General features: G+C 38.9%; 2 protein-coding genes across 4 annotated transcripts; both read left to right on the plus strand.

Moving 5' to 3' along the window:
- Positions 1 to 18: 18 nt before the first annotated feature.
- On the plus strand, positions 19 to 7,349 carry mob1a (MOB kinase activator 1A). Its single transcript, XM_083979331.1, has 6 exons — positions 19 to 235; positions 1,020 to 1,186; positions 1,706 to 1,799; positions 3,513 to 3,646; positions 3,974 to 4,137; positions 5,390 to 7,349. The coding sequence occupies exons 1-6, from the start codon at positions 222 to 224 to the stop codon at positions 5,465 to 5,467; spliced, it is 651 nt and encodes a 216-aa protein (XP_083835457.1). The 5' UTR covers positions 19 to 221; the 3' UTR covers positions 5,468 to 7,349.
- Positions 7,350 to 9,235: 1,886 nt separating this feature from the next.
- trafd1 (TRAF-type zinc finger domain containing 1) lies at positions 9,236 to 15,325 on the plus strand. 3 transcript variants are annotated; one of them, XM_083979450.1, is made up of 12 exons: positions 9,236 to 9,325; positions 9,942 to 9,990; positions 10,122 to 10,257; positions 10,499 to 10,552; positions 10,673 to 11,111; positions 11,350 to 11,658; positions 12,195 to 12,259; positions 12,647 to 12,907; positions 13,019 to 13,157; positions 13,378 to 13,570; positions 13,698 to 13,755; positions 14,200 to 15,325. In XM_083979450.1, exons 2-12 carry the CDS (start codon positions 9,956 to 9,958, stop codon positions 14,236 to 14,238), a joined length of 1,728 nt encoding a protein of 575 aa, XP_083835576.1. In that variant the 5' UTR covers positions 9,236 to 9,325; positions 9,942 to 9,955; the 3' UTR covers positions 14,239 to 15,325. The 3 variants fall into 3 exon arrangements, with proteins under 3 accessions (XP_083835576.1, XP_083835575.1, XP_083835577.1); XM_083979449.1 differs by having other exon boundaries at positions 9,259 to 9,648; XM_083979451.1 differs by having other exon boundaries at positions 9,259 to 9,990.
- Positions 15,326 to 16,396: the final 1,071 nt, after the last annotated feature.

Below are 16,396 nucleotides of genomic sequence, written 5' to 3' on the forward strand. Positions count from 1 at the left end.
GCCAGTCTGCCGGCTGCGCCTCCGCGGTGCAGCGCCGATAGAGGAAGAGTCACCGTGGGTGCAGTTCATGTTAGCCTGAGCCTCACTGTTAGCAGGCGGCGCCGATAAGTGAGTTCGTGGTGTGTAATTTACACCAAAAAACCAAAACAAACAACAATCTTCTGTTTTACTAAACCAGGGCAAAGAGTTGTAACCGAGACTCCCTGACGACCGTCTCCAAGATGAGCTTCCTGTTGTAAGTAAAGTTGCCAGTCGCTTGTTAAGTTGCGGTCAACGCTAGCTCCACCAGGGGAAGTAACTGTGAAAGTAAGACCCCGTTACAGAAAACAAGTCAGCTAACCAACAACTGGACTACATGTGAACCTCCACAGTCTCTTACGCAGGGCTAGCATTCGTCATCTCGACATTATCTGCCAGCTGTATTTATTTATGTTTTTCCAGCACTCGACAACCGTAACTTTTTTAATAACTAGGTTAGTTACCCGTGCTAACTTGGCTAGCCCGGGTTCTGGCTCACAACCTGTTTGTCAACTTAGCTTTTATTATCACCTCCTCAGATAACATTAGGCGTGGGAATATTAATCATAATCCACACCTTTTACGGCCTTTATGTCTTTCGCCAAGAGGTTTTTTTTTATTCTAAGCGATGTGATTACGCGTCAATGTTGTTTACAGTGACACTATGTCTGGCTGTCGCATTTCCTGTTTGTGGGACCAACTGGGTCATCACATTGTACTGTTGTTCACTGTTCACTGACATGGATACAGATTATAGTTATTTTTCAGCCACATCACGGGGAATACATGCCAAGACAAGGCCCGTGCGTTGGTATGACAAATGTGGCAGCCGAGCATCAAATTCACAAGATAAGCTTCCTGCAGCTGCTGATTGCTCTGATCAGACAGGAAGGACCATCACATGTGAAGGCCCAAGTGGAGCATCCAAAGAAAACCCCACAGTCTTGTGTACAGAAAGTTGCTGAGCTTCACATATGTCTGTGTTTTTTGTTTTTCTGCAGTGGCAGTCGCTCATCTAAGACCTTCAAGCCGAAGAAGAACATCCCAGAGGGCTCCCACCAGTACGAGCTGCTGAAACATGCTGAAGCCACGCTGGGCAGTGGGAACCTCAGGCAGGCTGTCATGCTGCCAGAGGGAGAGGATCTCAATGAGTGGATCGCTGTCAACAGTGAGTGGATGGTTATAATATACCTATTTATAGTAACATAGCTCCTTGCATAAACTACCAGTTTATTTTTGCTATTTCCTATCCACCGCTGTTAAGATGAGCTTGTGCATCACTTAGTGGTATGAGAAGCATGGAAGGATCATACACACACCACTGAAAAATAGAGGTAGTTTTCAAAGCAAGTTTTTTAACCAAATAATATTCAGGCTCAGTGCATCAAAAGTATGGACTATTTTGATATTTGTAAATTTAATATAGGAATTGAGGAGAGAACATAATTAAACAGTACATGGTATGTCAATCGTGGTATAGTGTCTTCATGGCACTATACCTACTGTATGCACTAGGTGGGGAAAGCAACTAGATGCCTGGTTAAGTAATAATTTCTGGGTGTAAATAGTGCTAACTAAAATGGATATCATACAATATTTTGAGTGTTGACCTTGTGTAATCACTGTCTGTTTTTTTAATCACAACAAAAACAGTGAACAAACAATAACATTTTACCATTTCTTTCAGCCGTGGACTTCTTCAATCAGATCAACATGCTGTATGGCACCATCACTGAGTTTTGCACTGAAACCAGCTGCTCTGTGATGTCTGCTGGACCAAGGTAACGGCAAACAGTGTTCCTGTTATGCATTCAGCTTCTACAGGGCCCTTTTTTCACAGAAGACACTTTGACTTGTTAAAGTAGTAAAAGCTTAAGCTCAACATCAACAGTGTTTTGCATGTTGGTTGACACAGTCATGGTTTACTGCTACACTAGAATAGAACTTCAGTATTATTAGTAGCACTTGTGTCTATTGTGACGAGTCCAGATGTCTCATGCAAAAGACCTGCAGACACACTGGAGGTAAAAAGAATCGCTCAACAACATTGAACATTAGTGGATTAACCTTTTTTTTTTTTTAAAAAAACAAACAAAAAAAAACAACACAAAACTCAAACCATAGAGTGAGAGCAAAGTACTAAAAAACTAATGTGAGTCAAATAACAATAAAACGTAAAATCACAGATAGCAAAAGTATTCAGCCCTGAGACATCACAGGATATAAAGGACACATACATAATATAAAAGAGATCATATGAAAAGCAATAAACACCGATTATTGCTTTTTATATGATCTCTTTATATTCAGATGCCCTGGCAAAAAATACAGTGAATTCATGATGTATTCATTACTTTAAAAACGGATTCAGAAGGTTTACTTCAACTCATGTGAAGACAAAATGACAGAGAAAACAATATTTCTTTGTTTTAGTTTTTATCTGTGGTTGTTACATGCAACTTGACGTTACCAACATTTTATTTGTTGCATAGCTGTCAAATTTGTCAAAGGGAATTTTTTGGCTGATGTGGGTGTTTATGTAATTGTAGGAAGGGGGAACTTCACATTAGTCATCTGAGATGCAAGATATGTGTCGCACTGAGCTCAAGTGCTTTGAAGAACATTAACAGCACAAGTAACAACCAGGAACAATAATAAAAGATTTGTGGTTCAACAGCACCGTTACACAAGGCTTCATAATAATAACACTTAAGGTTCAATAAGGATTTGTCAGTAATTAGGAGTTGTGTCAATTTATGAATCAGCTATGAGAAAAACACTTGTTAGTGTTTGAAGTCATGATGAATACCTTTTGAATTCACAGCTTGTACCAGGTGGTTGGGATTTTCAGCCACTTAGTAAATAAAGATGAAGTTTAAACTCTGACTTACGTCATGAGCCTTTTCTGATTTAGAGAACAGACAGCAGAGAGGCAGCAGGAAATGAGGGTAACAAGAGATACAGCAAAAGTCCTCAGCTTGTCTTTAATTAGACTGAACTGAGGCTTTGTGACCTCAGGGTCATTTAAGTCAGACTGTTGTTAACGACTGTAGTTAATGAAACATGATTTGACCTGTAGCCAAGGATTTGGAAATAATATGAATAAAAGAACAAAGATTTTTAATGGTTAAGACTAAATGAAATGTGAATACATGCTCTTGAGTGTCACATGGGAAAAACAGGAATTAAACTTTGCATGTGGTCCCTGTAGAAACTGTTTAGTTAGAATCTAGATTCAGCACTTCCTCAATCCTCTGTCCTGCCAAGAGCGTCTACAGACGGTCTCTAATCAGGAGGAAGAGACCGGGGTTTACTTCCTGTTGACATAGAGCCTAGATATGACATGACTGTAGATACTTTTGCATTTCCTCCGCTTGATGTTTTTTTTTAGCTTGATGTTTTCATGTGGTTATTATAGAACGACAGAACGAGTGCATGTCTGTTTAACTAATTAACTTACTGAAGTCATTAATGAGAGCACTCTTTCTCTGTAGGTATGAGTATCACTGGGCTGACGGCACCAATATTAAGAAGCCCATTAAATGCTCTGCGCCCAAGTACATTGACTACCTGATGACCTGGGTGCAGGATCAGCTGGATGATGAGACACTTTTCCCCTCCAAGATTGGTGAGTCTTCACCAAGCAACTGCATGCATGCATTATATTCAGTTTGAATATTTACATCCCAAAAGGCCCACAGCTTTTTTCTCATGCTAGTCGTCTAATTGTAGAACAGTGAAGCAGGACAGAGACCCTAAAGAATCTGACAAGGCAACGCAGTAATTTTATTTTCAGTCACCTGATTTCATTTAAACCGATCATGTGTCTCACATGAGGACCGGGCTGACTGTACTCTTTGCTGTGATGTACTGTAGGGTTCAAAGAGATAAGGTTCAAAAAAGGACAAGGATGCTCTTCTCTTGACATTGTCATTTTCGAACTCTTGTCACACAGGAGTCCCCTTTCCTAAGAACTTCATGTCTGTGGCCAAAACCATCCTGAAGCGTCTGTTCAGGGTGTACGCTCACATCTACCACCAACATTTTGACTCTGTGATGCAGCTGCAGGAGGAGGCCCACCTCAACACTTCCTTCAAGCACTTCATTTTCTTTGTCCAGGTGAGATCATCAGACAGCCACGTGGGGTTTATAATCACTGGCATGTATCTCTCAAGTCCCCATTCAGACATAGAGCCATAGGCATAGTCCATATAGAGTTGGCTTCTGTAAAACGTGTCTGGTGAGGAGGCTGGGGATGAAAGATGAAAGCATCAACAAGATAATGACAATGTTACCACTTAACCACGGTTAGACCCTTTGCAAGCTGGACTAATTTTTTCATCATGCCTCACCATTGATCCATCACCACAATGATAGAGTTGCTCTCCCCCTGTACTCTCTACTGTTTTGTCAATTACTATCTAACACTACTGACACATTTAAATAGTCAACATGGATCTTTTCAATAACTGAAAACCATGAAAGCCAAAAGCCATTATTTAAAAAGATAAACCCATCAATTTTCCCAGATTGTACTTTTGTTAATTTGGCCTGGCAGGGAGATTGTGCGGTGTTAAATGCTACACAACATCTCAATTATAAAATGTAAACGGCACTCCCTCTCTTTACGTTGTTGGCAAAGGCGTGACAAAGGCCTTTAAACACACTCATGAACTGAAGTGACCTTGTGTGCATGAGAGCCGGTGAAAAACAACCCCCCAACAACCATCAGCCCTCACTGGCTTTACTGTGATATACTGCACAGCAATGCTGGCAGTAAGCTAGTGATGGCAACATGTGCAGAGCAAATTCATGAGTTGGCTACTAAGTACGTTTACATGACACTTGAAAAAAACAACTGTTGCCTTAATCCAACTATAACTGGACAACTGAAGTGCATGTAAATATGTTAGTCCGACTAAGATGACTAACTGAAACTGGACACTGCATGTGCGCATGCTTCCCAACAGTAGTTACGGCACAAAGTGGAGCAGAGAAGCTGCCCGAACGCGGACAAGTAAAGTAAATTGTTGAAAAACACGTGCTACGGTGCCCTCCTCAGTGATGAGAGGACGCGCTGTATGTGCCGTTTTTTTTTCCTTTCACCCCTGCCCTTCAAAAAGTCTGTGCACGCCACTGCATGGTTGCACTGGGAAAGAAGCTGGAGCTGTTGAAAACTTTAAAACTTTGTGGATATTTTGTCCCCATGGGCAGATCAACTGTGCTCTTACTGTTTTCTTTGTCTTTTTTAACAACGTGGTATAAAAAGTGGGGGGAGCTCTGGCCGGTTGCTGTCACCTGAACTGTGTCTTAATAAATGTGGAGAAGGCAAGTGGTTTAACAACAAGGTTTTTTGTTGTTTCTCTTGTAGGAGTTCAACCTCATTGACCGACGAGAGCTCGCCCCCCTGCAGGACCTGATTGAGAAGCTTGGATCCAAGGACAGATAGATATTTCATCACATTTCTCATTTTTTTTTATCAGTTTCCTTTTTCTCCTTTGTCCCTCTTTGTGACCTCTGCTACCTCTACGACTTCTACTAGTCTCAACTCTTACAATCTGTGCCTTCTTCTTTTCATTTTCTGAATGTTTGTACTGTATTCTTTTATTCCCACTGTTGTCTTTTATGCTGTCTTTGAGCCTTTTTCCATTTTGCCACTCTAGATCTAGTATAGTGTAGGGTAGTAAGAATATTTTTCACAGGACTGTGTGGTTAACGACTCAGTAAGAGCAACCTACTGAATTTTGTATTGGACCAAGGACATTTGGAAGTTAAAGTGAAAACCAGCTTTTTTTTTCCTAAAAAGTTTTAGTTATTGATAAATAAGGTGTTTGCTTTTTTGTTAAGTTTTAGCTATAGCAGTTGCAATGACTGACCAAATATCTCAATATTAGAACGTTTTTTTTTGTACATGTCTGTCTGTGCAATGCAGAGTAACAGGAAAGATGGCCAGAAAAGTATTGACATGATAGGCCCTGGGTGGACTATTCACCTATGAAAATACAAAGAGGTGGAAGGTATTTTCAGGTCAGCATGAAGACAGGCACAAGGAATGCATAGCATATAGCTCTGTATCACAAGGTGGTTGATACTGTGGGGTCCAAAAGTCTGAGGTCAGACTTCTGGACCCCACCGGATGTGACCTCATGTAAACATGCTTCCGATTGACATGCTCTTTGACCCAATTACAGATTGTACGATATGAGATGTCTTTGTTCTTGCCCCAGAAAACTATTCAATTTGGTCATGCAATATTGTTCTTTGCACATTTTTTGGGCTATTTTCTTAATTAAATAGTAAAATGCGAGATAAAGTGCTTACAGTGGTAATTTAATCTGCTTTATAGTTATTATCAATATCCACTTAAAGCTAGTATAATGATTTTTGATGGAGTTGTATGTAGAAATGATCGTATCAACAGCAAAAGTAGTCTAATGTGAATTTTTAGTTTTACTGTCATTTTAGTTCATTTCTGTGGTGCCGATTAATTGTGGAACTCTTCATGTTTGTTCTCTCAATGCTGGTACTGTTTCTTTTTGTTTTTTTTGTTTATTTACCAAATATTCTGCCCCTTGATTGAAATTGAATACTTGCACCTGTGAACAATGAGGATGAGGGACCTGAGATGTATGTAGTTTTTTGACAGAAGCCGTCATTTGTCTTGGTGCATGTATAATTATCACGGTTATTTCCTGTGCTTAACTCAGGCTCCAACAGCAGGGCTGTTTTACTGCCATCCATTTTAAAAAAACATGCAGCTAGTATTTCTGATGAATGTGTTGTTTGGAAAAGTTTAATCAAGGGAATTGGTCCAAAACCTATTTCATGTTGTGTCTAAATTCATATCAGACAATCATGTAAGCAATTAAGAGCTGTTGGATAACTTTAAAGCATCACCAGGAGCCAGCTGATGGACTTAGGTGCAGTCGAGCGTTCATTTTATAATTTACCACTTTTTGACTGAAGACTGTTCCAAAATATTTCAATCATGTTAAAAAAAATCTTAATTCACGTTGAAGTGTGATTTATCCACTTCAGGCCCCAAAGTTGCTTGGTAAAAAAGAAATCAAGCCGGCATCCATTATGTTACTCATCTATGAGCATATCAATGTATTTTGCAAGACTGATTTTATTTTACAAATTTTATCAGAATTTATGATTAGTCCTTTCTTTCAGTCTACTCACGGTTTTGAAATGTATTCCTTTTTCTCACGATTTTGTTTTTAAACGTTTGTCACAGAGTTACATTTCGTTATACATTATGAAATAAATTGTTGACTCAACCTTCTCAGATGAGGAGCAAGGGCTTGAAATTAAAAGTTATATATATATATTTACAATAATGGTCCAATCATTGCGTCATCATTTTGACTCGGAGGAGGTGCAAGGATGTTAAGTATATACTCTGTCCGAATATTTGCTGTAAATAATATCAGTGTTTTATCTGAACAAACCTGTGCCTTACAAAAATGAAAATGTTTGACATTGACAGTATTGGTAGATCAAAAACTCAATAAACACACCGAAAGGACAATGATGTGTTTCTTTCATTCGTCACATACTGAATGCCTGGAGGTCTGCAGATTTATGGATCAATCATGTTGAATTGATTCCTTCAGTCTCAAACGAAACAACAAAACAAAAAAACACTGATACCTTAAACATTCCCATACAATTTTCAGTTGTATTATATTCTAAATCACTTCAGAAGAATGCAAACCCCTGAGATTTACATTTATGAAAAATCACATGGGATTGCCCAAATTTTCTGTCAAGTTCATTCTGCTAAAATTCATTTAGACGACGCAATCCATCAAATTCTCGAAGGTCAACATTTGGGAAAAATATGACATTAAAAAACCCATAATAGGAAATTATTTGGGTGCTTGAGATGAACTTCAGACTCTAAAAACTACATTTAACTTTCAGGCTCCATATAGGGTAACATGATGTTATTGAAGTTAAAGTTAGAGACGAATGAGCATGCATAACATTAGTCACATTAATATGTGAATACAAAAACATTATGTAAACAGACACACATACAGTGATTGATCCACATTGCTCTGCATAGGTAGACCTATAACAACTATATGTGACCTGTAACATGTATAACCCCAACCCTAACCCATAGAAATGCAATAAAACCAATGATATTTATATATATTTTATTTATGCAAGAGACAAAAAAGGGGTGAAATCCTTTAATTAATTTCTGCAACTCAATACAATAAATATATAAAGATTTACCTTATTCATCCAACAACAACAAGCAGTAACAGCAACAAGTCCCTAAAGTCAGTTTTAGTTCTACTGTGAATACTGCACTAAACAGATTTCAATACAGTTTACTGTGAATCTCTGAAATCCCATAATGATTAATGATAAAGATTACTTATGATCATTTTTGATTGTTTTGTGTTTAACATGACCGTCGGGGGTAATTTTGCCTCTGACTTTCATACACCATGCTGCAGTATATTTAGTTCACAGAAAGTTTGGTGCACTAATTTACTAAAATGAAGATATCTATAACTTTATTCAATTGATGGAATGTCCATTGTCCTTTTTTAGAAAAAATATGATTTGTTAAGACATGATGACCAGTTAAGACAACGTTATAGATATCTTGAATTGGAAATGTGACTTGTCAGAATTAACCTCTAGATATCTGGATCTATGTATAGTCCTAATTCTAACTGTAGATATCTATTATAAAGTAATAGATTCAGTTTTGCTTAGAGGTTAATTCTGCCCAGTCAAAGTGTAATCACAGATATCTTGATATAGAGTCGAGTCTACAACGTTACTGATGTGATTAAAGATAATGAATAGCCTGTTTTTTTTAATGGCAGTACTTTTATGGTTTATGTTTGTTTATTTATTTATTTATGTTCGTGGAGAATAATCGAAATCGAAAGCTGTGTTGGTACCCGAGACTGTTTCATCAGCGCACGCTGTCTGCTCAACCAATCAAATCCGAGCCTGGAGAGCCAGGTGGATTTTTACCCCTGAGTTTAGATTTACAGTCACCTTCACCCCACAAGTACACAGATCACCATCGCCTTTCTATTTAGAGCGTTTAGGCTCGGTAACATAATGTACATTGTTAGAGTGTTTGGTTTGGTTGTGTTGCTGTAAAAGTAGCCGTGGTGGGTTTATTACAGACAACCTGAGAATCCAAACTCCGGGCGTCAGTCCCCACGCTACAGGGCTACGAGGAAACAGCAGCGAACTGTTTTTCAGACTCGCGTCAACTAGTTAGCTGCTGTCGACTACCAGCTTCGTTTTGTGTATTTATTCAGAGGTGAATTAACTGACACACGGTGACATCGAGACGGTTGTATGTATTTTGCCTAGGCCGGGCGGCACAAGCCCAAAAGCCCGTCGCTGTATTGTCTTCATGGCGTCGTTGTTACTTCGTAAAAGCGTCTAAAGTTAGTTAGCGGCGAGCGCTACGTATTTATTGCTAAGCTAACTTAGGTGGCTAGCTCCGGCCAACACATCTGACATTGCTCACCTCTCCTGAGGTGGTCGAGGATGCTTGTTGGTTAAAGTAGACGGGGGGTATCCTTGTCAATCCACACTGTTGCTGTCAGCTAACGTTTGCTACCTGGCTGCAAACACCGGGTGAGAAAACCGGAAGGGTTTCATTTGCTAACGACGGTGGTGGTGGCGGCTACCTGCACTCTTGACTTTAGCCATTTTGATTCACAGGGCTATTTTTAATTTAGTCCAGTAAAACAGATGACGGCACCAGGACAATTAACATAACGTCACGGATGTCAGAGATCACTGATTGAACTAATCAATTACAGATTTCTCTCTGTTTACCTCTTGTAAACAGTAGAGCTCATCAACACGGAGCATTTCAGTCAAGCTGGTTTGTGTTGTTATTAACTAAGGTTAAACTTTCTCCTCAGGCTATGCTAAAGCCATGGCAGATGAAAACACACAGTTCTGCGGTAATTGGTAAGTATGTAAAGTATGTAAATACTTAAACTGTTCAATCAGTCTGATAGGGCGTGGAAAATATGCATTCATGACGACATCTTTCTTTCTTTCTTTTTTTTTTCTTTTTTTTTTTCTTCTTTTTTTTACAGCAAACACGACATTCCTGAGGCAAATTTTACCACCCATGAGATCCACTGTCAGAGAAACATCGCTCTGTGTACTGTGTGCCAGGAGCCAGTGCCCCGGTCAGATCTGCAGGAACACATACAGCAGGAGCATACGCTGGTAAAATCTTAACAGCAATGTTGGAGACTTTGATTTTTTTTCTGCAATATCTATTATATGCTGATTTTGATGGCCAGCCCAAAATTGGAAAAGAGTGTCTGTGTGAACATAAATGTGTCTACTCTCTGCCCCTCACAATTGCACTCAGCCTCACCCCAGAGAGGGAATGACTAATAAGAAAGCAATGTCAAGCTGATACCGCATAATTGTCAATTCAAAAATGTTTCACTTCCATTTGTAGATAACATGCAAGTGTGGTTTGAAGATCGAGAAGAATCATATTGATATCCACCAGGTATTTCCGAATATCATAATTTTTCTTCCCTGTGTATAAGTCAGATTTTATTTCCTTTCACCATCTTTGACTGGATATTTGGTGATTTCATTGTACATCTGTGTGATTGTTCTGTTGCAGAGCTCTGAGTGTTCTCAGCGGCTGGTGCCGTGCCAATACTGTGAACTGGAGCTTGTTTTCAGTCAGTCCAAAGAACATGAGGATTATTGCGGTACACGCACTGAGCCCTGCCCACGTTGCAAGTGCAATGTAATGCTGAGGGAACAGGCTGTGCATCCAGTCTTATGTGGAAGCCTCACGCCGCCTCAAGAGAGGAACAACAGCAGGATGAGTCGCAGTCCAGTAGAACCACAGTCTCCAGGGGCATGGTTTGAAGCCCACTCCATCCGAAACATCATAAAAGCCCAAGAAAGAGGCTCCAAGAATAACAACGTCAGTGCTGCAGAACAACAGGCTTTTCCCCGTGTAGTTGATCCCCGAATTTATAACGCTTCAAGGGGACCTCAAGGCTCAGGGGACTGGAAGAATACTTCACAGAGCCATTCAGCATTCAGTCACTGTGAGTTTTATCAAATGTCTTTGGGGGGGGGGCGGGTGATGATTATTATTTTGCCCAAAATGTATCAGCGTAGTTTTAAAGAAATGCACTGTTTTTTCTTCTGTTCACTGTTGCCTGTTGTCAAATGGTAGAATAGGGCGAAACCAGGGTAAAACAAGAAGCACAAGACGATACAAAACAATAGCATTCACCATAGCACATATAATCTAATGATTATAATTGATTTTTCCTCCTATAGTGCTGGGTCAGAGTCATTTTCTGAATAGCAGCAGCGGCAGCAGCAGCAGCAGCATATGGCCACATGGTGGTCAGACACATGACGAGGACTCATCAGGCCTGGACTACATGTTGGCCCTCAGCCTGCAGAGTGACGGGGAGTCAGGGTCTGGAGATGCAGAGGGGAACCTTTGGAGTGATATCTGGGACCACAAGATCGGGAAGACATCTAACACTTCTGTGAACGCTCCACTCACTCTGCCTAACAACAACTACCCACACTTCACTACAGGGACGAGCTCAAGTGTGCTCCAGGACCATGATCAAGCAGGTAAATCATTGTTGATAATACGTAAAGCAGGGGTCTTCAACGTTTTTCAGGCCAGGGACCCCCAAACTGACAGAGAGATAGAGCAGGGACCCCTACTATTAAAAAGTGTAATATATTAAACTGGGCCCAGTATCATGTACGTATATACATAGCTTGTTATTGTGCATTCAATACTAAGCTTTTCAAATATACACAGGTTCATATATTCATATTTTTTCTAAATGTGTCCAAAGAAAGTGAGTAGGAGGCTGTCCCTCTGCCATTTATAAACAGACCTTGTTCACTGATACCAATGCCAATATCAACTGTGTATGTCGACTGCATGATAATCATGCAGACAAGCTATTCAAATTAAAATTTTTATTTGAAACATTAATGAGGAAACTAAAAGATATAAAACATTGTCTAATCAACCAAAAATGTCACGACCCCCCCCCCCTGCAGCACCTCCGCAGACCCCCTGTTGAAGACCTCTGACTTAAAGTATTAGTATTAATTGTGTTGTCAGCATGTTAATGCTTTGATTCTTTTTCTAGATATCATGCTGCCGTGTGAGTTCTGCGAGGAGCTGTTTCCCGAAGAGGACCTCATTTTGCACCAGGTTTAATAGCAATTTCTATCTTTTGGTTGAACCGGAACTTAATTAACAGATGCAGACAGCACACGATACACTGTTCAGTCTGCCAACTGTATTCAGAGAGTTGCTGAGGCTATTTTCAGTTTTAATTAATGTAGTGTAAAACCTGTCCACACGCCTCCCTCCCACAGAGATTATGCATCCTGATATGATGCAGATATGAATCTGTAAACACAAAAGTCTAATCGGTGAAAGCCCTAGTCAGATATTGTATTGCGTGCAAACATTTGAATACTTTTCTTTATCTTTGTTTCAGACAGGTCAGAGTCCAGTTGAAACCTTGACTTCATTTAAAGCAGATTTAACATAGACCTAATAAGCCTTATTGCATACTTTTGCTCTTTGTTTCAGACTGGGTGCAGCCCTGCCTCTGCTTTTGCATCTTTTAGCAAGCAGCCCTCCTCCCCACCTAAAGAGGAAAGGATGGGCAGGAATACTTCAGGGCTGATTCACAACCTCCCCAACACACTCGCCTCCAACATCCCTACGTTCCCTCGGTCAGTCTCCCCGGCCTCCTACAGTCCTCCAGCCAGTCCACTAGAGGGCGATGTGGTCATTCCATGCGAATTCTGCGGCGTTGCTTTAGAAGAGGCTGTCGTCTTTCACCATCAGGTATGTTGCATGTCAGAGAATATTAAAGAGCAAAGAAAAAAAGACATGGATATGCAACTGCGTAATTTTTGACACGTGTGGCACATTTTGTGATGTGTGTTTTACCACTAGGACAAGTGTGACATGCGCCCCCAGACTGCCCATCCACTGAATAATCTAACAAAAGCACCTGTCAGAAAACCACTGAGCCCTTCAGAAGACTGCTTTGGGCAGATGTCTCCAGATTTTCAGAGGAGAATAAAGCACCAAGGTAATGTGTAAAATGTTTTGAACATGGGGTTTGAAAAATTCTAATAGAAAAATAACTGCATCCAGTTAAAAACTACAGTTTATATAAGAAGAACATGTCAACAGCGATTTTCTGTGATTTTATCTCATTGTATTCTAGAGGCTCATACAGGATATATACAGGATAGTTCATGCCACTGTCCTATTATTTATTTACATTCCATTTTACCGTCCATATGTAGCCGACTTCTTGGATGAGGACTTTGGATTTGATGGGCAAACTCCACCAGAGAAAAGCCCAAGGGAATGGTCGAGAGGCTACATTGGACTACCAAGTCAAAGGAAGACGTCCAACTGTGATGTTTCTGTGAAAAACAGACCTCCGCAGGGCAGGGAAGCAGAAGGAGCTCATTCATCTTTCTGTGACACTGAAAAGTAAAAGCAATGACTTCATTTTTAACTACATTTGAATTGAGAATATCATAATTGAATAATAATTTGTATTTTTGTATTAACATTTTATAGTATCTTACTAATATACTGATTTGATTCTGACCTCCAGACCTCATCTTCCAGAGAACAAAGAAGGGAGAGGGAACAGAAGTAATCCAATAACAAAGGTACATGACGCAACATGAACACTTATACAAGCTTTTATGAGGGCACAGTATCTGCCAATGTGCAGATATAAGGGATGGATATACAGAGAATAAATTGATGTTTTAGCAGTTTATCAAAAGATCTAATATGGTAACAAAAGATGAGGAACACAAAAAGGTGTACAACAATAAATATATATATATATATATATATATATATATATATATATATATATATATATATATATATATATATATATATATATATATATATATATATATATATATATATACACACACATTTAGGTAAATAGACTTGCTTCTCCTTGTAGCACTGTATCTGTATGTGCTTTCTGAACAGAATAATTAAATAATCAGTATCAATTATGCTTAAGTGTGGGTTTTCCCAGCATGTTTTATATGTGTAAGTTGCAGAACTTGAAATTGTATATTTTCCATTTGCAGTTCCCCAAGAAACATAATGAAGAGCAGCAGGAAGAGTGAGAGCAGCAACATGTGGAGAAATAGTAAAACCAAATCTCCTTCTCTGCTTGTCATTTATCTTTTTGCACACTTTTACAAAAGACACATACATATCTGATAAGTGCCTGTGTGAGTATTGGTATCCTGCAGTTTTAGTAATGTCTAGGTTAGCATTTGCTTTATTCACGCATATTCTGCTTTATTTCAAGATTTGTTTGAAAACTTTAAGTGTGTTTAACATCTAGCCTTAACGTATGATTCATAAATTGAATTTTATTCAGACTAAATTTGATTTAATTTGATTTTTTTTCAAGCTGTACAAGTCATGTCGTGGCTCATTTAGAAGACTGGGAACATCAAACACAGACACATGACTTTGTTAGTGTGCATTTGTCTAACTTAATCTTTACCTTGTTATTTCAGCCAAGGACATTTTGTTTTCACCCGTTTGCCAGTTCTTTCAGGGCATTACTTAATGGTCCTAGTTGGTGTTTGCATCTTTATGTAACCTAAAGCACTTTGATAGACTATTTTGGTAAAGAAGGGCTTTAGGAACCAATTTGATAAATTTATGCATCTTTGACCAAGAAAAAATTAACTGTATTATTGAACATCTGTCTTTTTATATTGTTGAAGATTTGTCTTAAATACTCTTTAGTAATATTTAGATTTTTTAAAATCATATCTATAGAACTATATACATGTTATTATGATAACACCGCTTTTGAAGCAGTGTCCCCCCATGTCCCCTGTCCAATCTCCTTTTCAGTAGTGTGAGAGAGTTGTTTCTTCAAATATGATTTAAGGTTTATTACATGTATTTAATGAGTAACGTAGGTTCCACTTTAGGAATACATAAACAATAGGCAACCTTGTGCCACAGATGGTTGAATCTGCGAATTTTCCTTTAACCATAGACAACGTTAGAGTATTCCCTGATTAACACCTGACCAGCCCAAGTGGTGAGAAGCAACTGATCAGTGAAATCACCTTGTGTGGCGTATAGTTGGATCTGGGGCGCACATAGCACGTAGCCTAGCTGACTATTCCTGTTTAAGTACAACTGTCTGTTCTTTGTCTTGTGTGGTTATTAAATATACATGACATTCATGGTTGCAGGCTCGCGTTTGATTTGATTCTGAATCTTGATTCTGAAAAAAGGTGTTATTAATTACATATAAATAGAAGAATAAGGTGGAAGATACCACTCAAGAAGATATGTTCCTGCCATAAAGTAAAAAAGATTTGACATTAACCTATAATTTAAAGGGAAATACATTTGAAAAATTACGTATACTCATGATTACGTTTTCAGCATTTGTCCACCAGAATTTTATTCCTGGCTACATGGAGTACGAATTTAAACAGTATTCAGATATATACTATAGTGGGAAGTAAAAAGGTATTACTTATTTAATAAATTTCCTGTATTGAAAGCTACTCTTACATGGATTCTGATTACAGGACTGGTAAGAGGAAATGACAGAGAATGCACACTCAATGGCTGTTGTTAAAAATGCTGACAACGAATTGTACCAAATACCTGCACAACCAGCATATTTGCCGCAGTCATGCAGTTATGCGGGCTTGTTGATTACAACAAGCCTGCATAACTTGTAAAGACAATGAAGTCTATTTATCCAACAAAGACATAATTTACTAGTTCTGCAAGAAGATGCTGAGTGGGCCATTTGTCTCCCATTCTGTCTTTTCTTTGAGCTCTCACCAATGAGTAAAAGTCAGTTCAGGAGTTGACCCTTGTCCAGTCCCTTATGCGGCGGCTCTCTCTTTTTCTCTTCCTCACCTTCTTTGACAACTTTTTTGGTAGCTCTGCAAAGACAAACACAGAGAACAGTGAGATAGCCAGCTTCTTATAGCTAGGTGAGAGGTATTGTTGATGTAGCCTTTTTAAATGCATCATTGCATATTTATTAATGGTTCTGAAGGTAAATATGAAATTTCAAAAGTTGCTATACACAGAAGATTGCACACATTACTGAGTTTTACACCATTTTCCTGTGCAATATTTTACAACAAAAGCCCATTTAAGAAATGATGGAGACTGTCCACTGAAACACTAGGGGGAGCTTATAATTGACAGACAAACAAGAGTGGATCAAAATGTAGCTTCGTATTAGAAATATGACCAATTTCCCTCTAAAACATAAGGGTTTAGGAA

Source organism: Trachurus trachurus (assembly GCF_905171665.1).
Source record: "Trachurus trachurus genome assembly, chromosome: 9".
Lineage (NCBI taxonomy): Eukaryota > Metazoa > Chordata > Actinopteri > Carangiformes > Carangidae > Trachurus > Trachurus trachurus.